The sequence below is a fragment of the Cataglyphis hispanica genome, chromosome 18 (assembly GCF_021464435.1).
Source record: "Cataglyphis hispanica isolate Lineage 1 chromosome 18, ULB_Chis1_1.0, whole genome shotgun sequence".
NCBI lineage: Eukaryota > Metazoa > Arthropoda > Insecta > Hymenoptera > Formicidae > Cataglyphis > Cataglyphis hispanica.
Window position 1 is genome coordinate 2,437,920 of NC_065971.1, and position 17,747 is coordinate 2,455,666.

The 17,747-nt window shown below is 35.4% G+C and overlaps 1 protein-coding gene across 7 annotated transcripts in view; it reads left to right on the forward strand.

Annotated features, from left to right (window-relative positions):
- The window catches only part of LOC126856224 (sodium channel protein para), a 39,929-nt gene that overhangs the window by 18,865 nt on the left and 3,317 nt on the right, over positions 1 to 17,747 (forward strand). For 2 of the 7 annotated variants that reach the window (XM_050604522.1, XM_050604527.1), the window contains 17 exons: positions 364 to 457; positions 544 to 612; positions 2,714 to 2,988; positions 3,089 to 3,262; positions 3,393 to 3,743; positions 3,891 to 4,125; positions 5,625 to 5,756; positions 6,178 to 6,310; positions 6,395 to 6,519; positions 6,673 to 6,932; positions 7,017 to 7,190; positions 10,602 to 10,724; positions 14,502 to 14,624; positions 14,891 to 15,085; positions 15,172 to 15,417; positions 15,719 to 15,989; positions 17,426 to 17,730. In XM_050604522.1, coding sequence (XP_050460479.1) covers positions 364 to 457; positions 544 to 612; positions 2,714 to 2,988; positions 3,089 to 3,262; positions 3,393 to 3,743; positions 3,891 to 4,125; positions 5,625 to 5,756; positions 6,178 to 6,310; positions 6,395 to 6,519; positions 6,673 to 6,932; positions 7,017 to 7,190; positions 10,602 to 10,724; positions 14,502 to 14,624; positions 14,891 to 15,085; positions 15,172 to 15,417; positions 15,719 to 15,989; positions 17,426 to 17,730 — 3,285 coding nt within the window. Of the gene's footprint in view, positions 1 to 363; positions 458 to 543; positions 613 to 2,713; positions 2,989 to 3,088; positions 3,263 to 3,392; positions 3,744 to 3,890; positions 4,126 to 5,624; positions 5,757 to 6,177; positions 6,311 to 6,394; positions 6,520 to 6,672; positions 6,933 to 7,016; positions 7,191 to 7,974; positions 8,098 to 10,601; positions 10,725 to 14,501; positions 14,625 to 14,890; positions 15,086 to 15,171; positions 15,418 to 15,718; positions 15,990 to 17,425; positions 17,731 to 17,747 lie in introns of all 7 variants that reach the window. The other 5 variants (XM_050604523.1, XM_050604526.1, XM_050604525.1 and 2 more) reach the window with 5 other exon arrangements.

A 17,747-nucleotide genomic window follows, 5' to 3' on the forward strand; every position in this document is an offset into this window, starting at 1 on the left:
CGTAAAGTTATCATTTATGTCAACACGAAGACTCCATGTGTAATGTTTGAATGCGCACATAGAAAATTCTACAGTAGAGATTACATGAAAAAAATACATTCCCTTTTACATTTATCGTACACTGAAACATAACGACATTAATATATTTATGGTTATAAAAATTATGAATATTTTTTTCTATTATATTTCTATTACATTATTGAATAAAAATCGTGGGTGAGATTTCTCTTAATAAATTAGTAGGTTCCATTACACAAATTATATTTTCATTTTTATTATAATATTATAATATTTTTTCTTCGTGCAAGAGATAATGCTGCACGACGAATGGCGATTTTTGCAATCATTCTGCGATTTTTTTAGGAAAGCGATCTGGAAGATCCCATGGGCAAGACCAAGCAACAAGACAATCCGTTCATCGAGCCGTCTCAGCAGCATACCGTGGTTGACATGAAGGGTAAGATTGAGTTACTAAATAAATAGCGAGTGGTCTCTCGAGCAATTCAAACTTATTCTGTCGTATCTCGTTTTTTCTTTTCGCAGACGTGATGGTGTTGAACGACATCATCGAGCAAGCAGCTGGTCGCCAGAGCAAGACGCCGGAACAAGGAGGTAATGTCCTCTCTGTCCGTCCATCTCCTTTGCCAAGAAGTGTCTCAGAGATTTTTTTTTCCTTTTTTTTTTTGTAAAATTTCTTTTTGCGTTCACTCCTCGTCGCAAATGTGTATATCCTCTTTTTCGTGCGATAAGCATCCCCTGCCGCTCGATGTTATATTTTTTAAAATTTTCCCGTTTATACTCCCTTGCGTCGGTATTTACTTTGCTAAACGTACCTGGATAATCCCCCGCGCGCGCCTTGTATATAGTGACAACGGACCGAACAAGTTTTCAGCATTAATGTTTCAACGCCCAGCCGGCGCCGCAGTAAGATCGCACACGTGTTTCCTTCGATTTTCGTTTACGATTCAGCATGGTGTGTAATTTAACGCTATACACATATATATAAATACAACGGATCGATATTACACATATGCCAGCAAGAATTTGATATCGAGTATTCTGATGATAATAATGGTAAAAATGCAGGATATATATTTATGTATTGTGCCTCTTCTGAACAGCGTGATGCGACGAGAAAGAGTCACGATTTGCGGCCCGTGGCCCTTCGAGGGCGGTTTGTGAGATTTTTTTTGGGGAAACAGAGTTTGTTTCGTTTCCTGCGATATGACACAGATTACCACCTTCGCCGCAGCTGCACGATTTTGGTCGCTTCATGCTTCTTTCGGATTATCTCAATTGTCGATATATAAGCTGTGATAATTCACCGCGACAATTTTCCAAAATTATATTATTTTCTAGATTCTTTTTTTTTTGCTCCAAACATATTATATTTTTGTATATAGAGTGCACTTTAATTTTATATATATGTATGATAAAATGGATAATAAAATATTCATTTTATTTTGAGTATAAAGTTGACTTTTTTCTTTTTTAATTTGGAAGAAGAGTAAAATTTATTAAAATAATCCTCGATATTTTCTTCTTTTTTATTCTTCATCGATGATTGAGAGATCTTGTTTATCTTTTATTTCCGATACAAAACTGCAGCGATTTTGATTAATCTTTCGATATTTTGCACATGCACCATCGCGTTGAAGGGCACTATCGCGTTTGTTTCCCGAATGCACAATACGACAAGAAATCAACGTATTTCGAAAAAAAAAAAATAAAGATCCGGCAACGTGTTGTCAATCTTTGCGAAAGTCAGTATTCGGATCACCGATGATTCGAGCTTTTGCACGCAAAGCTGTAAATCGCACTTTCGTTTTATTGCGAGTTTCGTCGACACTATTCGCAAAGACAGTACTTTACTGAAAATTGTACGCCGACTTGCCGCTTGATTTGAGAAATATTCAGTGTGTGATCTTCGTTTGTTTTGTTAACTGTTTTTTTCATTGTAAAATGTTTGAGTTACAAAGGATTCCACGTGGTTTTCTTTTAATTGTCATTAATCGCTTGATTGCATCAATGCATATATTTAATCTTTTCGCCGCAGAAATTCTTTTAAAATTTCTTTTAAAAATCAGATCATAAGCAGAATTATTAAGTTTTTTAAGTTTAATATAATTGTATTATCATAATAAATTTTGACTTGATTTCATTTTAAGAGAAATTATAATGTGATATTTATATGTGATATTAACGGCGAAAATATTAAAATAAAATTATTTCATGTTTAAAACGTTGTAATAATTAATCTTAAATTCTCGATTGCGCTATAATGTAATTATATTATTTGTCGCATCGCACATTATTCGTACCATTGATGTGCACGCGAAAATGTTTTTGTTAAAAAAAAAAAAAATCATTAATATAATAATATTTATATATTTATTTTTTTATAACGATATGCCTATAAAAAAGAAAATTAATAATATTTTGGAAGGAATATATATTTTATACCGCAAGATATTTTGAACGTAGTGTATTTTAAAAGTATTCAGATTCATATTGTCATGTCTTTTTTTTACACATTGATTAAGTGTGTGCGTATGTGTGTGTGCCTTTTTTTTTTTATTTGGCCACGCTTTCCGCTTGTCTGCCTGCCTGTAAATATAATCTGTGATCTCAAAGAATGCGAGCCTGACCAAAGAAAAAAACCTCTTTCCCCAAAAAGAGTGGTGCCAGACAAAATTACTAACGCGCGTTACAGTTTCGACCTATTACTTTCCGACAGACGACGATGAAGAAGGGCCTACGTTCAAGGACAAGTTATTGGCCGGAGTATTCCGTTGTATCGACATCTTTTGCGTCTGGGACTGCTGCTGGCTCTGGCTCGAGTTTCAAAAGTACGTGTCCTTGTTGGTCTTTGATCCGTTCGTAGAGCTCTTCATCACGCTCTGCATCGTCGTCAATACGCTCTTCATGGCGTTGGATCATCACGATATGGACAAAGATATGGAGAGAGTTCTCAAATCTGGCAATTACGTGAGTATCTACGCGATTGAATCGTTTGAAGATTTAATGAGATTGGAAGGTTCGAATCATTTCTATCGTTATCGTTAATTTATTATAATTGAAATTCTAGTTCTTCACTGCAACATTCGGTATCGAAGCGACTCTGAAGCTGATAGCGATGAGCCCGAAATATTATTTTCAAGAAGGCTGGAATATCTTTGACTTTATAATCGTCGCTCTTTCGCTTCTGGAGTTGGGTCTGGAAGGTGTGCAAGGTCTATCGGTATTACGATCATTCAGATTGGTGAGTGTCATATATATATATATATATTTTTTTTTTTCTCTTGCGTTTTTATATAATTAACAATTCCATTAATTGATGAACGATTATTTTACAAATAAAATGAATTGTAAAAATAAATGATTCTTTTCAGCTAAGAGTGTTCAAGCTGGCTAAATCGTGGCCTACGTTGAATCTGCTGATCTCCATAATGGGCAGAACTGTGGGCGCGCTGGGTAATTTGACGTTTGTATTGTGCATCATTATCTTCATCTTCGCCGTGATGGGTATGCAGCTTTTTGGCAAGAATTACATCGACAACGTCCACCTCTTTCCGGAAGAAGAATTACCCAGATGGAACTTTACCGATTTCATGCACTCATTTATGATCGTTTTCCGGGTACTGTGCGGAGAGTGGATCGAGTCTATGTGGGATTGTATGCTGGTCGGCGATGTCTCTTGCATACCATTCTTCTTGGCTACTGTCGTCATCGGTAACTTGGTCGTAAGTATAAATGCGGAATCTCTGTTTGACGATGCAAGTTTTAAAATCGATATAAAAAACTCATTTTATACGAGAGAGGAAGAATCATAAAAATCTTGCTTCATGAGAGAATCATCGATAAACGGACGTCACTTTTCCATGGAACAGGTGCTGAATCTCTTCTTAGCTCTGTTGCTGAGCAACTTCGGCTCGTCGAATCTGTCAGCCCCGACCGCGGACAACGACACGAACAAGATTGCGGAGGCCATCGATCGCATAGCGCGTTTCATTAAGTGGATCAAGCGAAATATTCTTTTCATTACTAAGTTGATGCGAGCCAAACTCACCAATCAGATATCCGATCAGGCGCCAGGTGAGGGACCGTCCAACAGTTGGAAAGAAGGTTTATATCCAATCAGATCGCTTGCTGTGTGCGCTGTGTAGTTTCGTGGCACTGTCTTTCAGTTTTTGCTTTACACTTCTTTTACAAATTTGACTGGTGCCAGTCGGCGATCAATCGTAATAAGAACGTGCACGATGATAATCTATAATGGTGGACCAAGATTCGAGCAAGCGAGTTCAATAATTTTTTTTTGCTGCTCTCAAGATTACAAATTAAATACGTTATTTTACATCGCTCACTTAGCGTTTCATTCATCTCTATTGATTTGTTAATTCTAACGATATTTGCCGTAGTCGTAAAGCATATATACATACGTCGGCTGGCACGTTCGATTTATTACGCAGACTCTTTCAATTTTACTTGGTTTGCTATTCTGCTCCGTCAAAAATCGCCGTATTGCATTGTAAAATTCGATAAATTCGTGGACTTACGATCTGATACGAATAACAAAGTTTCAACTGTTTCTTTCGACTCGAGATTAGCCATCTAGTCATCTTAGATTCTTAGATAATTTTCGGAAACAAGGAAAAGAGAGAAACTAATAGATTCGATGTTTAATGCACGGTGGGATTAATTGCGAATTAAGTTTTGTTTCGCTAATTAGCTGCCTGGCAGTTATACGTTGCTATGCATCTTATTTTGGGAACGTATTTTACTACGTAATTTCAGTGGATTTGTCAACAAGATGAAGTTGGTCGTCATCTTCAGCAGGACGGATTTATCATTAAGCAGAATTTAGACATATATACAAGAATATACTTGAGTGATGCGTGTTGCATTTCTGTCAACGGGTATAAATTGTCTCGATTAGAAAAAAAAAAAAAAATCTGAGATCCAATTAGTCTGCACAAGAACGAATATGTTGACACAGAATGATAACTGTGAATTCCTAAAGATCTATCTTTGACTAAAAGTCAACAGATCGAATTGTGTGTATATGTATGCAAGTGTGTATGTGTGTGGGTAGCTTTTTCAAACATCATGTATTTTTAAAATTATGTTTTCATGTTGATCCATAGAGGAGAAATTCGATTTCTTTATTTCGATTAAATTGACTTAAGGATTAAATAATCGCCATTATCAAAATCAATTGATCAAGCGATTCGTTAATTTACGAAAATCCTAGAAATCATTAGAGGTTTTTACAAATATCACATATGTTAATGCAACAGGTATCACGCGTGAAATAATGTGCGACTCGAGATCGCATCGTTTCCAAACCGAGCCATTTGGTGTCACTGAATATATATATATATAACACTGATTGCATGCAAACACAATGCCATCACGTAACACTAATCCTGATTTCTCAATCCGACGTATTGGGGATCGCGACGGAAAACAATGCGTATATGTGTATGTAAGAAGAACATGTATATATACATATATATGGGAAGAAGTTTTTGTATATCTGTATAATTTTCAACGCATTCCGATTTGTTTTCCGATACGAATCCTCCGTTATAAGAGCAGATTAGAGATTTTGTATAACTGTGCAGATGGAATTGATCGCGATGGGGACCTAGATCTTGCAGATGGCGAATTGGATGCATACAGAGACAAGAAGAGCGCCAAAGAGCTTAATCAGCTTGAAGTTGCCATTGGCGATGGGATGGAATTCACCATTCATGGTAAGCGTATCGGAAACGAAAGTATAATCTTCTAATAAAAAATAAGTATAATAATAATCTTCTTGTCTTGTACAATCAACAGAGATATTGTGTTAAATGAATATAAAATATTTATTTAATATGATATAATATAATATAATATTTTATATAATATTTATATAATATATAATATAATATAATATATTTTATTTCATGAACTTTTTTGCACTTCTTAGTGTTTTGCTAAGAATAATTGCAGAAACTGCTCCGTAATGAGTTTATAAATTTCTCTCTTATGATATGGGAATTAAAAGGATATTATTTTTGCCTTAAAGATCAGGAGACATTCACATATATAGTCACTACTATCGATCATATTTCGCAAAATGAAAGATCTCACTGCAGCGCGATTAATATATCGAATCTGCTTTTCTTCCTAAAGGAGATTTGAAGAACAAGCTGAAGAGAGGCAAGCTATGCATGAACAATACGAAGGTTATCGCGAATTCAATAAATCACCACGATTATAGGCTCGACAACGATTATATTAATCAGAACGAGGATGATACCATCAGGTTGGTTAATTTTTTTCTAAATTATTCATGCTTCCCGGATAATACTATCAAGAATGTTCCTTAATTCGACTGTCTCTTCAACAGTAATAAATCATATGGCAGCCACAAAAATCGAGCATTTAAGGACGAAAGTCACAAAGGCAGTATGGACTCGTTAAACGGCGAGGAGAAGAAAGACGCGAGCAAAGAAGATCTGGAGCCAGAAGAAGGTAGATCTGATATATTGTAATTTTATATAACTCTGCGAAAATTCTTTGAAAATCTGAGAAGAAAGATGCAGCGAACGGCAATCGAAGAAAGGAACTTTTATTATGGAATATGTTTATTATCGAATTGACGAATGAAAAATCTGTAAAATTCAGATCTAGAAGACGAGGGCGAAGAAGGTGACGAACTCGACGTTGACATCATACACGCGGACGAAGATCCTATTCAATCGAATTATCCTTCCGACTGCTGCCCGGAAAATTGTTACAAGAAATTTCCATTCCTGGCCGGCGATGACGACGCTCCGTTTTGGCAAGGTTGGGCGAACCTGCGATTGAAGACCTTCCGGCTGATTGAGAACAAGTATTTCGAGACTGCCGTTATCACCATGATCCTTCTGAGTAGCTTGGCCTTGGTAAAATTATCATATAATTTCTTTCCTTTATTGATCGAAAATTTATCTAGAAAGTGACCAATTGATCGGTGATATGATTTACAGGCTTTGGAGGACGTTCATCTGCAACAACGACCTGTCCTACAGGACATATTGTATTACATGGACCGAATATTTACTGTGATCTTCTTTCTCGAGATGTTGATCAAGTGGCTGGCTCTAGGATTTAGAAAGTATTTTACAAACGCCTGGTGCTGGCTCGACTTCATCATCGTCATGGTAAGTCATTTTTTTCTCTCTTCAATATCGTAATCCAATTGTGAGAAATATTTAATTTTGTAAAAACGTGTGCAATTGATGCCGCTCGGAGAGCGATGATTCAATGTCTGCAAAGATTTCCCCAATAAACGCTTGGACGCATAAAATGAAGATCTTGACACGTTAAAAATTCAATTGCACACTTGGCGTATAATTTACGAGAGGAATCTTGTCGTTCTCTCGAATGACTTCGTACACGTGACAGCCATTTGTCGTATCGTCTCTACGTCGTATATGAATTTACGTCACTTGAGAGACCCGTATGAAATATCAGTAGCGATCTTATGTTAACAGCAGTCAACAATCTCGGTCATATGTCACGTAATCGCGAAAATAAGTCGAAGTCATTCGCGATACGAAATCGCAGAAAAATGCGCTCGTCCGTGCTTCGATAAAAAAGAAGAATTTAGAGATATTTATTATGTAAAGATTAAATTTAACATACATTTTATGACAAATATAAATAATTGAGTATTTTAGAGATATAAATCACACAGAGTGTGATTTCGGCGCACGGATAATATGTTCCGTTTTTTTTCTTTTTATTTTATCTCTTCCCCTTTTTTTTCTTTCTTCCCCTTCTTTCACCCCTCGATCAACTAATGCCGATGTGCGAAGCGGTGGGAGCCGAGCGTGGAAGTTTCCGAAGTGGATTTCTCTTAATCTCTCGATCGTCTCGAATTAAGTATTATTGTAAGAACTAACGCATATTATTTCCCGTCTGATGAATGTTTGATGAAACTAGCTATCATTGATCAACTTGGGCGCAACCATGGCCGGCGCAGCCGACATCCCGGCCTTCCGTTCCATGAGAACACTGAGGGCCTTGAGACCTTTACGAGCAGTCTCACGGTGGGAGGGCATGAGAGTAAGTCATCGGTCGACGAGGACTTAAGAGCGAAAGAAATAAAGCAAAGAGATTGAGCCTGTTATCGCAACGACATTTGATGGATCGTACGGAGCTAACGGATCGATCGATATATCACGATATAGCACGTTTAATTTGTTCGAGCCGAGCGGAGCTCCGATTGACGAGGGACTGCCGGTTTTGCATGGATTGTTCCTTTTTCTCTAACTGTCTCTCTCTTTCTTTCTTCCTCTCAAAGTAGTCGTGACAATGTCATGGCGATAGATCGGTTATACGAGCCAAGACTACTCAAAGTCGTTTTACAGGATCGAAGATTTAAGCTTTGACTAAATATCTCTCTCGATAGCAATATACAGAAAATTATTTATTTATTTTTGCAATATTTCTCTGTCCTCATATTTGAATTTCTATAATTTTTATTTGACAAAAATTGATTAATTTTATTTTTAAATTTATGTAAAATATATTCGGAAACCTCTTTCCTCTATTTCCCTCTTCTCTTTAATTTCTTTCTATTCGCGCACAAAAACGGTATCGAGAAAGAAATAAATATGTATATTAATATTCTGAATGCGGTCAAGGCGGAGATCGTCGGATCCTTTAGAACGTGCTGGATTTATCTAGACTCGATTCCGATCGATCGCGAATTCAATGATCTCGATGGAGCACGCTATCGATCCGTTGGACGCGGTACGAAGCTTCGGCTTTGGAATATTCGTTGTGATAAATAAGAACGAGATGAAATAAGGGAATAAATGGGAAAGGAACAGCTACGGCGGGTGTAGCTTGTGTATTACGATGTACTATGGTGTGCTTACCGGATGTGCAGAGATACACTGGCGTCTCTACTTGGTGTCTGCACTGATTCTGGAGTCATTGTCGTACTAGCTAAAGTCGCCTATGTACGCCTTTTTTTTTAAGAGTCTTTTGGTACCAGTGATCGTTGTGCAAAATATATACCAGTATATCTATATATAATATATATATATATATATATATATATATATATATATATATACACACACATATATTATATATATGCTTTTTGTGTAGTGTAAAAACTTCCTTGTATGTATGTGTGCGCGCGCGCGCGCGTGTTGCGCGCGTATAGACGCCACGTGCGTCACGCGCGCGATATGTAATATGTTTATCTCAAGACATGTAATATTTTTCTTAGACCATATTGCGACGCCCCAATGCGAGTAATACCTCCGAAACGTTAATAATTAAGATGTATGTATTTTTTATATATTTCTTGTTCGTAATTTTGCTCGTTGAACGCGATGATCTTTGTGTCATAACGCCGTAAATAAATCAAAAATGAGAGAGACTCGCGTGGTGCGACGTGATCGCAAGTATGACAAACCTTTTCGTCTGTTTCAGGATGCAGCCGATAGTAATTTGCTCGTAATGATAATCCCTACCGAGCTGTTTGTCGTTCTATCTCTATCTCTGTCTTTGATTGTGTGTGTGTGCGTGTCTATATACATATATATATATATATATATATGTGTGTGTATATAAATGCATATGTCTTTCTGCGCACAATATATATATGTATATATATATATATATATATATATATATATATATATATATATGCACATACACACAGTCATGTATATCTCCTGATAATTGTTAAATGCTATATGTGCCGTACCTGGAATCTCTTTATGCCTCTATCTCCCTTCTTTATTATATTTGTCGTACCATATTAACGTAGTCTTATTCTGTAAGTACCGTTACCTTTATAATTTTCGAAAATATCAAATCAGTCTTTCGTTTGTGAAATACGAAATACATAAAAATATTGCTCTACGCAAAACGTGATCTATTCTTCTGGAAGCGTTTAAAATCTTTGTGCCTATGTGTGTTTGAAGAAATTTAAATATTATTAAATAGCGAAATTTTCCGTTATTGACAATTTTTTTTTATACATTATACTTTTATTTAAATATTATATATTAATTTTTACATGAATTTCGCAAAATAATCATTCAAGATAATTACTCTTGTTCGAGTATTATGAAGAGAAAAAAGATTGTAAATATTATACTTTAATACGCGATATTTCGTTATTAATTAATATACATAACTCCCATTTTTTACATAAATCCTCGAAAGTGGCGGTATTTATGGAAAAGAGATATACTAATGTACATATGAGTATATATATACATCTCTATATAGATATAGAAAATGTCGGCTCTCCATAAATCGACAGCCCCCTCTTGCCCCTCCTCTCCCCCATCGACTTTTCGTCTTTGTACAGATGCCCAAATGTCTCGATCCGTCGAGGAGTCAAAGGAACGCCAGTGACACGTCGATCTTGGCCGTCTGTTTCTGTTTGACTTTCTTTCCTTCTCTCCTTTCTCCTCATCCTTTTTTTATCCTGTCCATCCGGAAACGTTCCCCGGAACGGAATTGATCCAGCCTCCTACTTCTTTTATCCACACTCGTCTGTCTACCTCTCGCTGTGATTCGCTCTCGTTTCTCGCTCGCAGGTATCGCTCATTAACTTCGTAGCGTCGCTCTGTGGCGCTGGCGGGATTCAAGCCTTCAAAACAATGCGGACCCTAAGGGCCCTAAGGCCGCTCAGGGCGATGTCTAGAATGCAGGGGATGCGGGTATGTAACCCACCGTCTCAGCAGACCTTGTCACTCGCTATCTACGTCTGCCCGTTGGTGACGGCAGAGTCGAACCTCCTCTCTCCCCCCTCCCACGACGGCACGGCACTCTACATATCCGTCCGTCTACCTTCAGTTCCGGTATCAATTTTAGGAGCAATGTACTCCGCCCTTTGACTATGTTAACCCCGCGAATACGCCGGAAGAAATGTAATGGTATATCTGGGTAATCGCATCGAAAGAATGTCCGTTTTAGGACAAATATCCTTTGATACGAATATCTACTTATGTGGTCATTATAAATAATTGTAGTATAAAATATTATTGCGAGGATTATATATAGATGTGAAAGTAATCGCGCGATATTCCGAGGCAGTTAATGATCGATGAATCTTTTTTTTTTTTTTTAGAATTATGATATGAAAGATCTAAAATAGATATTTGAAAAATCTAATTTTTCTGTTATTAAATTTATTATTATAAACATTTTTCGACTACAAGGAAAACAAATTTACTGTAACTTTGTATTCCTGAAAGATATAGAAAACAATTCGCCAACCAAAGTAATGTGAAATTTCCGTCTCTGTGTGCGCCATTGTGTTACGTCATTGAATTTGTGTTATTAATTTTTATTTACAATCTTTTATAATCTTTTATAATTGTTAGATTATATATTTTGCCGTTATTTTCTTTCCCTTTTATATCGCAAGCGCGATATTGATACGTGTATTTTATTTGATTGAAATTCTCGCAAGTGACTGGGAACAATGATTCTCAGATCCGTACGGATTCGAAGTCATCAACATTTCACTTCTCTTACACGAGAAATTCGATAGACAGATCGACCGGCCACGTTCATCAAGAGCCTGCATCGTTGTCAGTTATTACTTTAATAGTTGGAAATCATGATGTCTATCAGCTTTGTACTTTTTCATCAGAAATCTTTAATCTGAAATACGTGAATTCTTTAAATGACTGTTATTATATTTAATTCTGATACTATTTCTCAATGTTTTTTTTAAGATATATTTTTTATATTCATTTAACAGAATCGATATTTTTAGAAATTATTTGTATTATTACAAATGTAAATGTATGATGACGTCCATTAAATAATGGAATATTTTCTTTTATAGAAAGTTAACATTTTTACATAAAAAAAATAATTTCGTGTTTAAATATAAAGATTCGGGAAATTTTCATGTATGACGATGTCGACTCTTGATAAAATTGCGATATCGTCGATGCTGTAATATCGAAAACTCGAAACTACATTTTTCCTCCTGTTGCACGTGGATATGCTAAAATAGAGGCAGTCGCGTGAATGCACAGCAGAGCTTAGAAATGCGAATGCGCGAAGCAGAACAGCGTGTAGATGGATTCGTCCACGAAATCGGTCGACACACTCACGAGAACATGCACCATAGGACACGCGCTTTATCTCACATACATTATCTTTATTATACGTGTTGCGTCGTCTTCTTTATCTTCGCAAAGAAAATATCCTTTTCTGGTGTAAAATAATTTACCAAAATACATTCGAACGCGAAGATCGAGACGAAAGCATCTCGTATATATCTCGCTCCATGAATTCCACGATAGCGCGTCCGTTATATTCCAGAAGTTTGACGCATACAAAAAAAAAAAAAATGGACATCTCTATTCATATTAGAATTATTTTACACATTTTAGAATTAAATATAACTGCCGAATTATGAAGTTCGTTTATTCTGATTATTCTAATTATCCCAGAGTTGGATTTGCGGTCGAATATATGCGATATGAGTGTACACACAGGGTATACTTTATTCGTCTCTCACTATCACACATGACGTAGTACACGCGACGTAGTGATAGCTCTCGCCCTTTTTTATGATCGCCATGATAATAATCAAGGATATACGTATTTCCTCGCAAATACTCATCATACTTTTATCTCACATACTCGTAACACAAGGTCGCTGAGACACTGGGTGTAGTAATTACTGTCATGCCCACGCCCTGACACTTCTTCTATTTTATAGTAGCTCGCAGCAAGGCGCTCCTCGGGGCGCTCGACTTTATTTTATTGCCTTTTGGTTTTGCACGAGACCACAAAATTCTTGAATTTATCTAGGATTTGTATTACTGAATTTATATGATTTATATATTTCCTACTAGGACTCTTAATTTGCAAAATTTCTGTACGCGAATCTAATTAAGAAAATTCTTCAAAGAATTCGCACAATTTGTCCAACTAATTTTAGAGAATTTGTATTAATCACGCGGATCGAAAATTATCTAGAATTCTCAGTTGCTTCTTTTCTTTTTCAAACATTATATACTGAATGTCCTAAGAGAGAGGAGAGAAAAGAAGCATTATATTTTCAAAAAAGATTACAACTGAGTTTCTAACTTCTTTTTGAAAAATTTTTACCCGCTGTAATGATCAATTACTTAATATTTTGATAAATACCTTAATAATTATTTACATTAATACTTTAATAATTATTTTTTAAACAGAAAATTAAAAAGGGTTTTATTAGCTAATAATATATATATATATAAAATATATAAAATTTTATTTTCTTTTTCAATATATAATATTAAAAAGTTAGTTTAGTATCCAATATCACTGTGTTTTGAGGAATTATTGAATAAAAATTGTACAACTAAGGGAGCGTTATACATACATTTTTTTCTGGGATATTCTGTATATAAACTGCTTTGCTGTAATATCTGTAATTAATTGATTAGTAAACATAAAAGCTAAATGCTTGCTCGCTTGCTTTCTTCAGCTTTTTGTTTGTGCTGCAGCTTGCATCTGCTTTACATGTTGAACTTGCCTGTGGCTGTTTTCTTTAATGTACCCAAATACTTGTAGATATAAATTACACGATATGCATATCACACAATCACTGATCCACGATCACGCGAAATCACACTAATTCACATTAATTTAATAAATGATTATATTAGTTTTAATTCTTTTTACTTAAATTGCATACACTAACAAGAAAAAATAAGATAAAATAAAAGTACGCGTAAATGACTGAGTCAATATTTATGTAATGATTCGTATGTACATATAATTAAAATAAGCAAATTATTTGACATTGAATTTTATTTTTATCGATATAAGAACGAGTGATTTCTTGGTGTGTATGCAAATTGAAAATCACGAAGTATTTCAGTCTTCTCTACTTGACTTTTAATTCACTTGATTCACATCTGCTTATAATTCATACGTTGTGTCTTTTGACACGATCAATCAAAAAGATTTATTCAAAAACGCTTGCAAAGTCGAAATATCACGCACAGAATTAATTGCACACAGAAACGCAATATAAATAAATATTAGATTAAATTTTTTTTTATTACATTTGTATAATAATAATTTTAAATTATAGATATAAAAGGTAATTTATGACATATATTTATAATAAATAAATTTTAATTTTTTCGTTGTATTTTTATTAATAGAAATCTTATTTTAATTTTTATATTTTCCATTTTTCTGTAAAAAAAATTCAAAATTACAAATTCTTTCAAAAATAAAATCTGCATAAGAATTATTGTTCTTTATTTGAAAATATAAAACAGTTATTTATTTTCTCTCTGAGTTTTGTTTATTATTAAAATAAATAAATTTCGTGTATTTTTGATCTCTTATAAAAATACAAGCACATTATGTGCATAGCACGTGTAACAGTCGCATAGTCGAGCATAGATAATGAAACGTTTAATTAAACGTCAAAGTGTGATGTCGTGAGTTTAATCAAACTTCGTTTCTCATAGGTAGTCGTTAATGCCTTGGTCCAAGCCATTCCATCTATCTTCAACGTGTTGCTGGTATGCCTTATTTTCTGGCTTATATTCGCTATCATGGGAGTACAACTGTTTGCTGGCAAATATTACAAGGTGCGTACATGATGTTACATTATACAGATATAAGAAATCAATTATCAATCTTCACGCAAGATTATCGACACTCGTTATAATTGAAACGATTCGTGTAACTTACTTGCTCGTGTGTTTTTAGAATTTTCTGTTTCTGAAAAATTGCGAAAAAATCATTAAAAAGAAAAGTGAAAAATATTATATATTGTAAAATTTAATTTTTATATATTGTATTATTTTGTACTTTATATATTGTAAAATTTAATTTCGTAATTATTATGCTGCAGTGTGTCGACGCGAACAAGACGACACTCAGTCATGAAATAATACCTGATCGGAACGCCTGCTTCGCTGAGAATTACACGTGGGAGAACTCGCCAATGAATTTCGATCACGTCGGAAAAGCATATCTGTGCCTATTCCAAGTGGCGACTTTCAAAGGGTGGATCCAAATCATGAATGACGCGATCGATTCCAGGGAGGCGAGTATAATCTCGTAATAGCTTCTTTTTGCATCGATATTTATTATGTAAGAATTCTGACGCATTCTTAATTTCCCAATACGCAGGTCGGCAAGCAGCCGATTCGTGAAACGAACATTTACATGTATCTCTACTTCGTGTTTTTCATTATATTTGGATCGTTTTTTACTCTCAACCTATTCATTGGTGTGATCATCGACAACTTTAACGAGCAAAAGAAAAAGGCTGGCGGCTCCCTCGAGATGTTCATGACGGAAGATCAAAAGAAATATTACAACGCCATGAAAAAAATGGGCAATAAGAAGCCTCTGAAAGCCATTCCTCGACCGAGGGTAAGTTATACAAATAGCATTCGCATATATATATATACCATATTTATATATACATGTCACATAGATCAGTTATAAATCTGAACGCGATAATATTTGACAACTTTGACATTTTTATATTAAAAGATTTTCGGCTTTATATAATTTCCAGAATACGCTATTTTTAATACATGGTGTTTTCACTGCGGGCACACAAATAAATATTATATTACGAAGATATTTTTTTTTTATTTACCTTTAAGTATAGCGCGATTAATGTTGTGTAATTATCAATGTGTAAAATATTTCTTTCGACTTTTTACAGTGGCGACCGCAGGCAATAGTGTTTGAAATAGTGACGGACAAAAAGTTCGATATGATAATCATGCTGTTCATCGGGCTGAACATGCTCACGATGACATTGGACCATTATCAACAAAGCGAAACGTTCAGCAATGTTCTGGACTATCTCAACATGATATTCATTGTGATATTCACCAGCGAGTGTCTCATGAAGATTTTCGCTCTGCGCTACCACTACTTCAAGGAGCCATGGAATCTCTTTGATTTTGTTGTTGTTATATTGTCAATATTAGGTAATGTAACGTAATGGTTGCTTCAGTCGTATGACCCGAGCGAAAAGAAAGCGAAATGCGCGAAAAAGGGCGGCCTGTTAGCTTCCAATTTTCTCGATCCACAGAAATTAGGATCTCTAGTTTATCTCTCTCTCTCTCTCTCTCTCTCTCTCTCTCTTTGCCTTTAGTATATACTCGTAGCGTAGTGTTCTATCTCACGTGCGAGAAAAAATCTCGGCATGCCATGCTATTTTTCTGCTATACTCTTTTTTTTAATGCACGTAGAATTTCTCTTCTCGATCAAGCGGATAGGCCTAAATATTTCGCTCGTGTCTCAACGACTGGTGGATATCATTACGTTATGTAGCCTTACATTGATGTTGAATTTACCTTATCATGCCAAATACCCTCACGATCCTATTCGTATCCTACTAAGTGTTGATTCCTAGAATCGAATTTTCGAGCTCAGCGTTACTTCATGTCGCATCTCAAACGAATTACGATAAAAAACAATTCTTTAATTGTGTTCATGGAATTAATCGTTCCATTATTGAATTAATTAAAGTTATGCAATCTACGATTCTGCGATTTCTAAAAATTTTACAGAACATCTCTTGAGTTATTAAGAGGTGTATGAAATACATATCTGTAATTCTTCTAAAAGAATTGCCGCGACATAACGCTTTGCACGAGCGATTCGGCACGTTAATCGATGTTGCAACAATCGTAATTCGAAGTGTCGGGTAAGATCGGGTCTGTATAAAGTAGGTTTTAGAATTTATTTTATTATATAGTTTTTGATTATAGATTGATCTCTTTTTTCGTATGATATAGTATAGCAAAAAATTTTCTCATACTTAAAATTATCTTTCATAAGGCACTGCATAATTTCGAATTTAAGCTACGATGTAGCATTCAATTAGTTTTGATATATGCTTTCTATGATTTCGTGAGATTTCGAGCGTGAATTTAAAAAGATATAGCAACCGAGTCCTTTTAGGAAGCGCATGAAGTTTTATAACAATTAAAAATTTTCGATTTCGTACACCTATAATGCACATATGTTCTTATTGCGAGAAATGTCTAATATACGAATGTTTATCTCGCCTGGATTTATGCATACTTTTTATCGGAAGGAAACATACGATTTTAATTTCTTCGTTTCCACATATAGTTGGCAAGAACGATTTTTATAGAGACATACACTCTTGAAGTTTTAACGCTTCTTTAAACCGCGCACCTTACTCTCGTTGTTACACGATAATTAGATAATAATTCAAACGCATGTAACTCCGAACCCCGCCCCCTCTCTCTCCCGCCCCCTCTATTGAACCGATAATGCACGAGAGTTTCATGGATTATACGAATGAATTCTATGATTTATGCACCTTTTTTTTTAATGCAAGTAGAGCACGTCAAGTCTCGCACTCGCTAAAGTGTGGATTCTTTTCCAACAGGTCTGGTGCTGAGCGACATTATTGAAAAATATTTCGTATCACCGACCTTGCTTCGTGTAGTGAGAGTGGCGAAGGTCGGTCGTGTGCTTCGACTCGTGAAAGGTGCCAAGGGTATCCGAACACTTCTCTTCGCCCTGGCGATGTCGTTGCCGGCCCTCTTTAACATTTGCCTACTGCTGTTTTTGGTGATGTTTATCTTCGCGATATTCGGAATGTCTTTCTTCATGCACGTCAAAGACAAGAGCGGACTCGACGACGTGTACAATTTCAAGACATTTGGACAGTCCATGATACTGCTATTTCAGGTAACTTTGCAATAAAT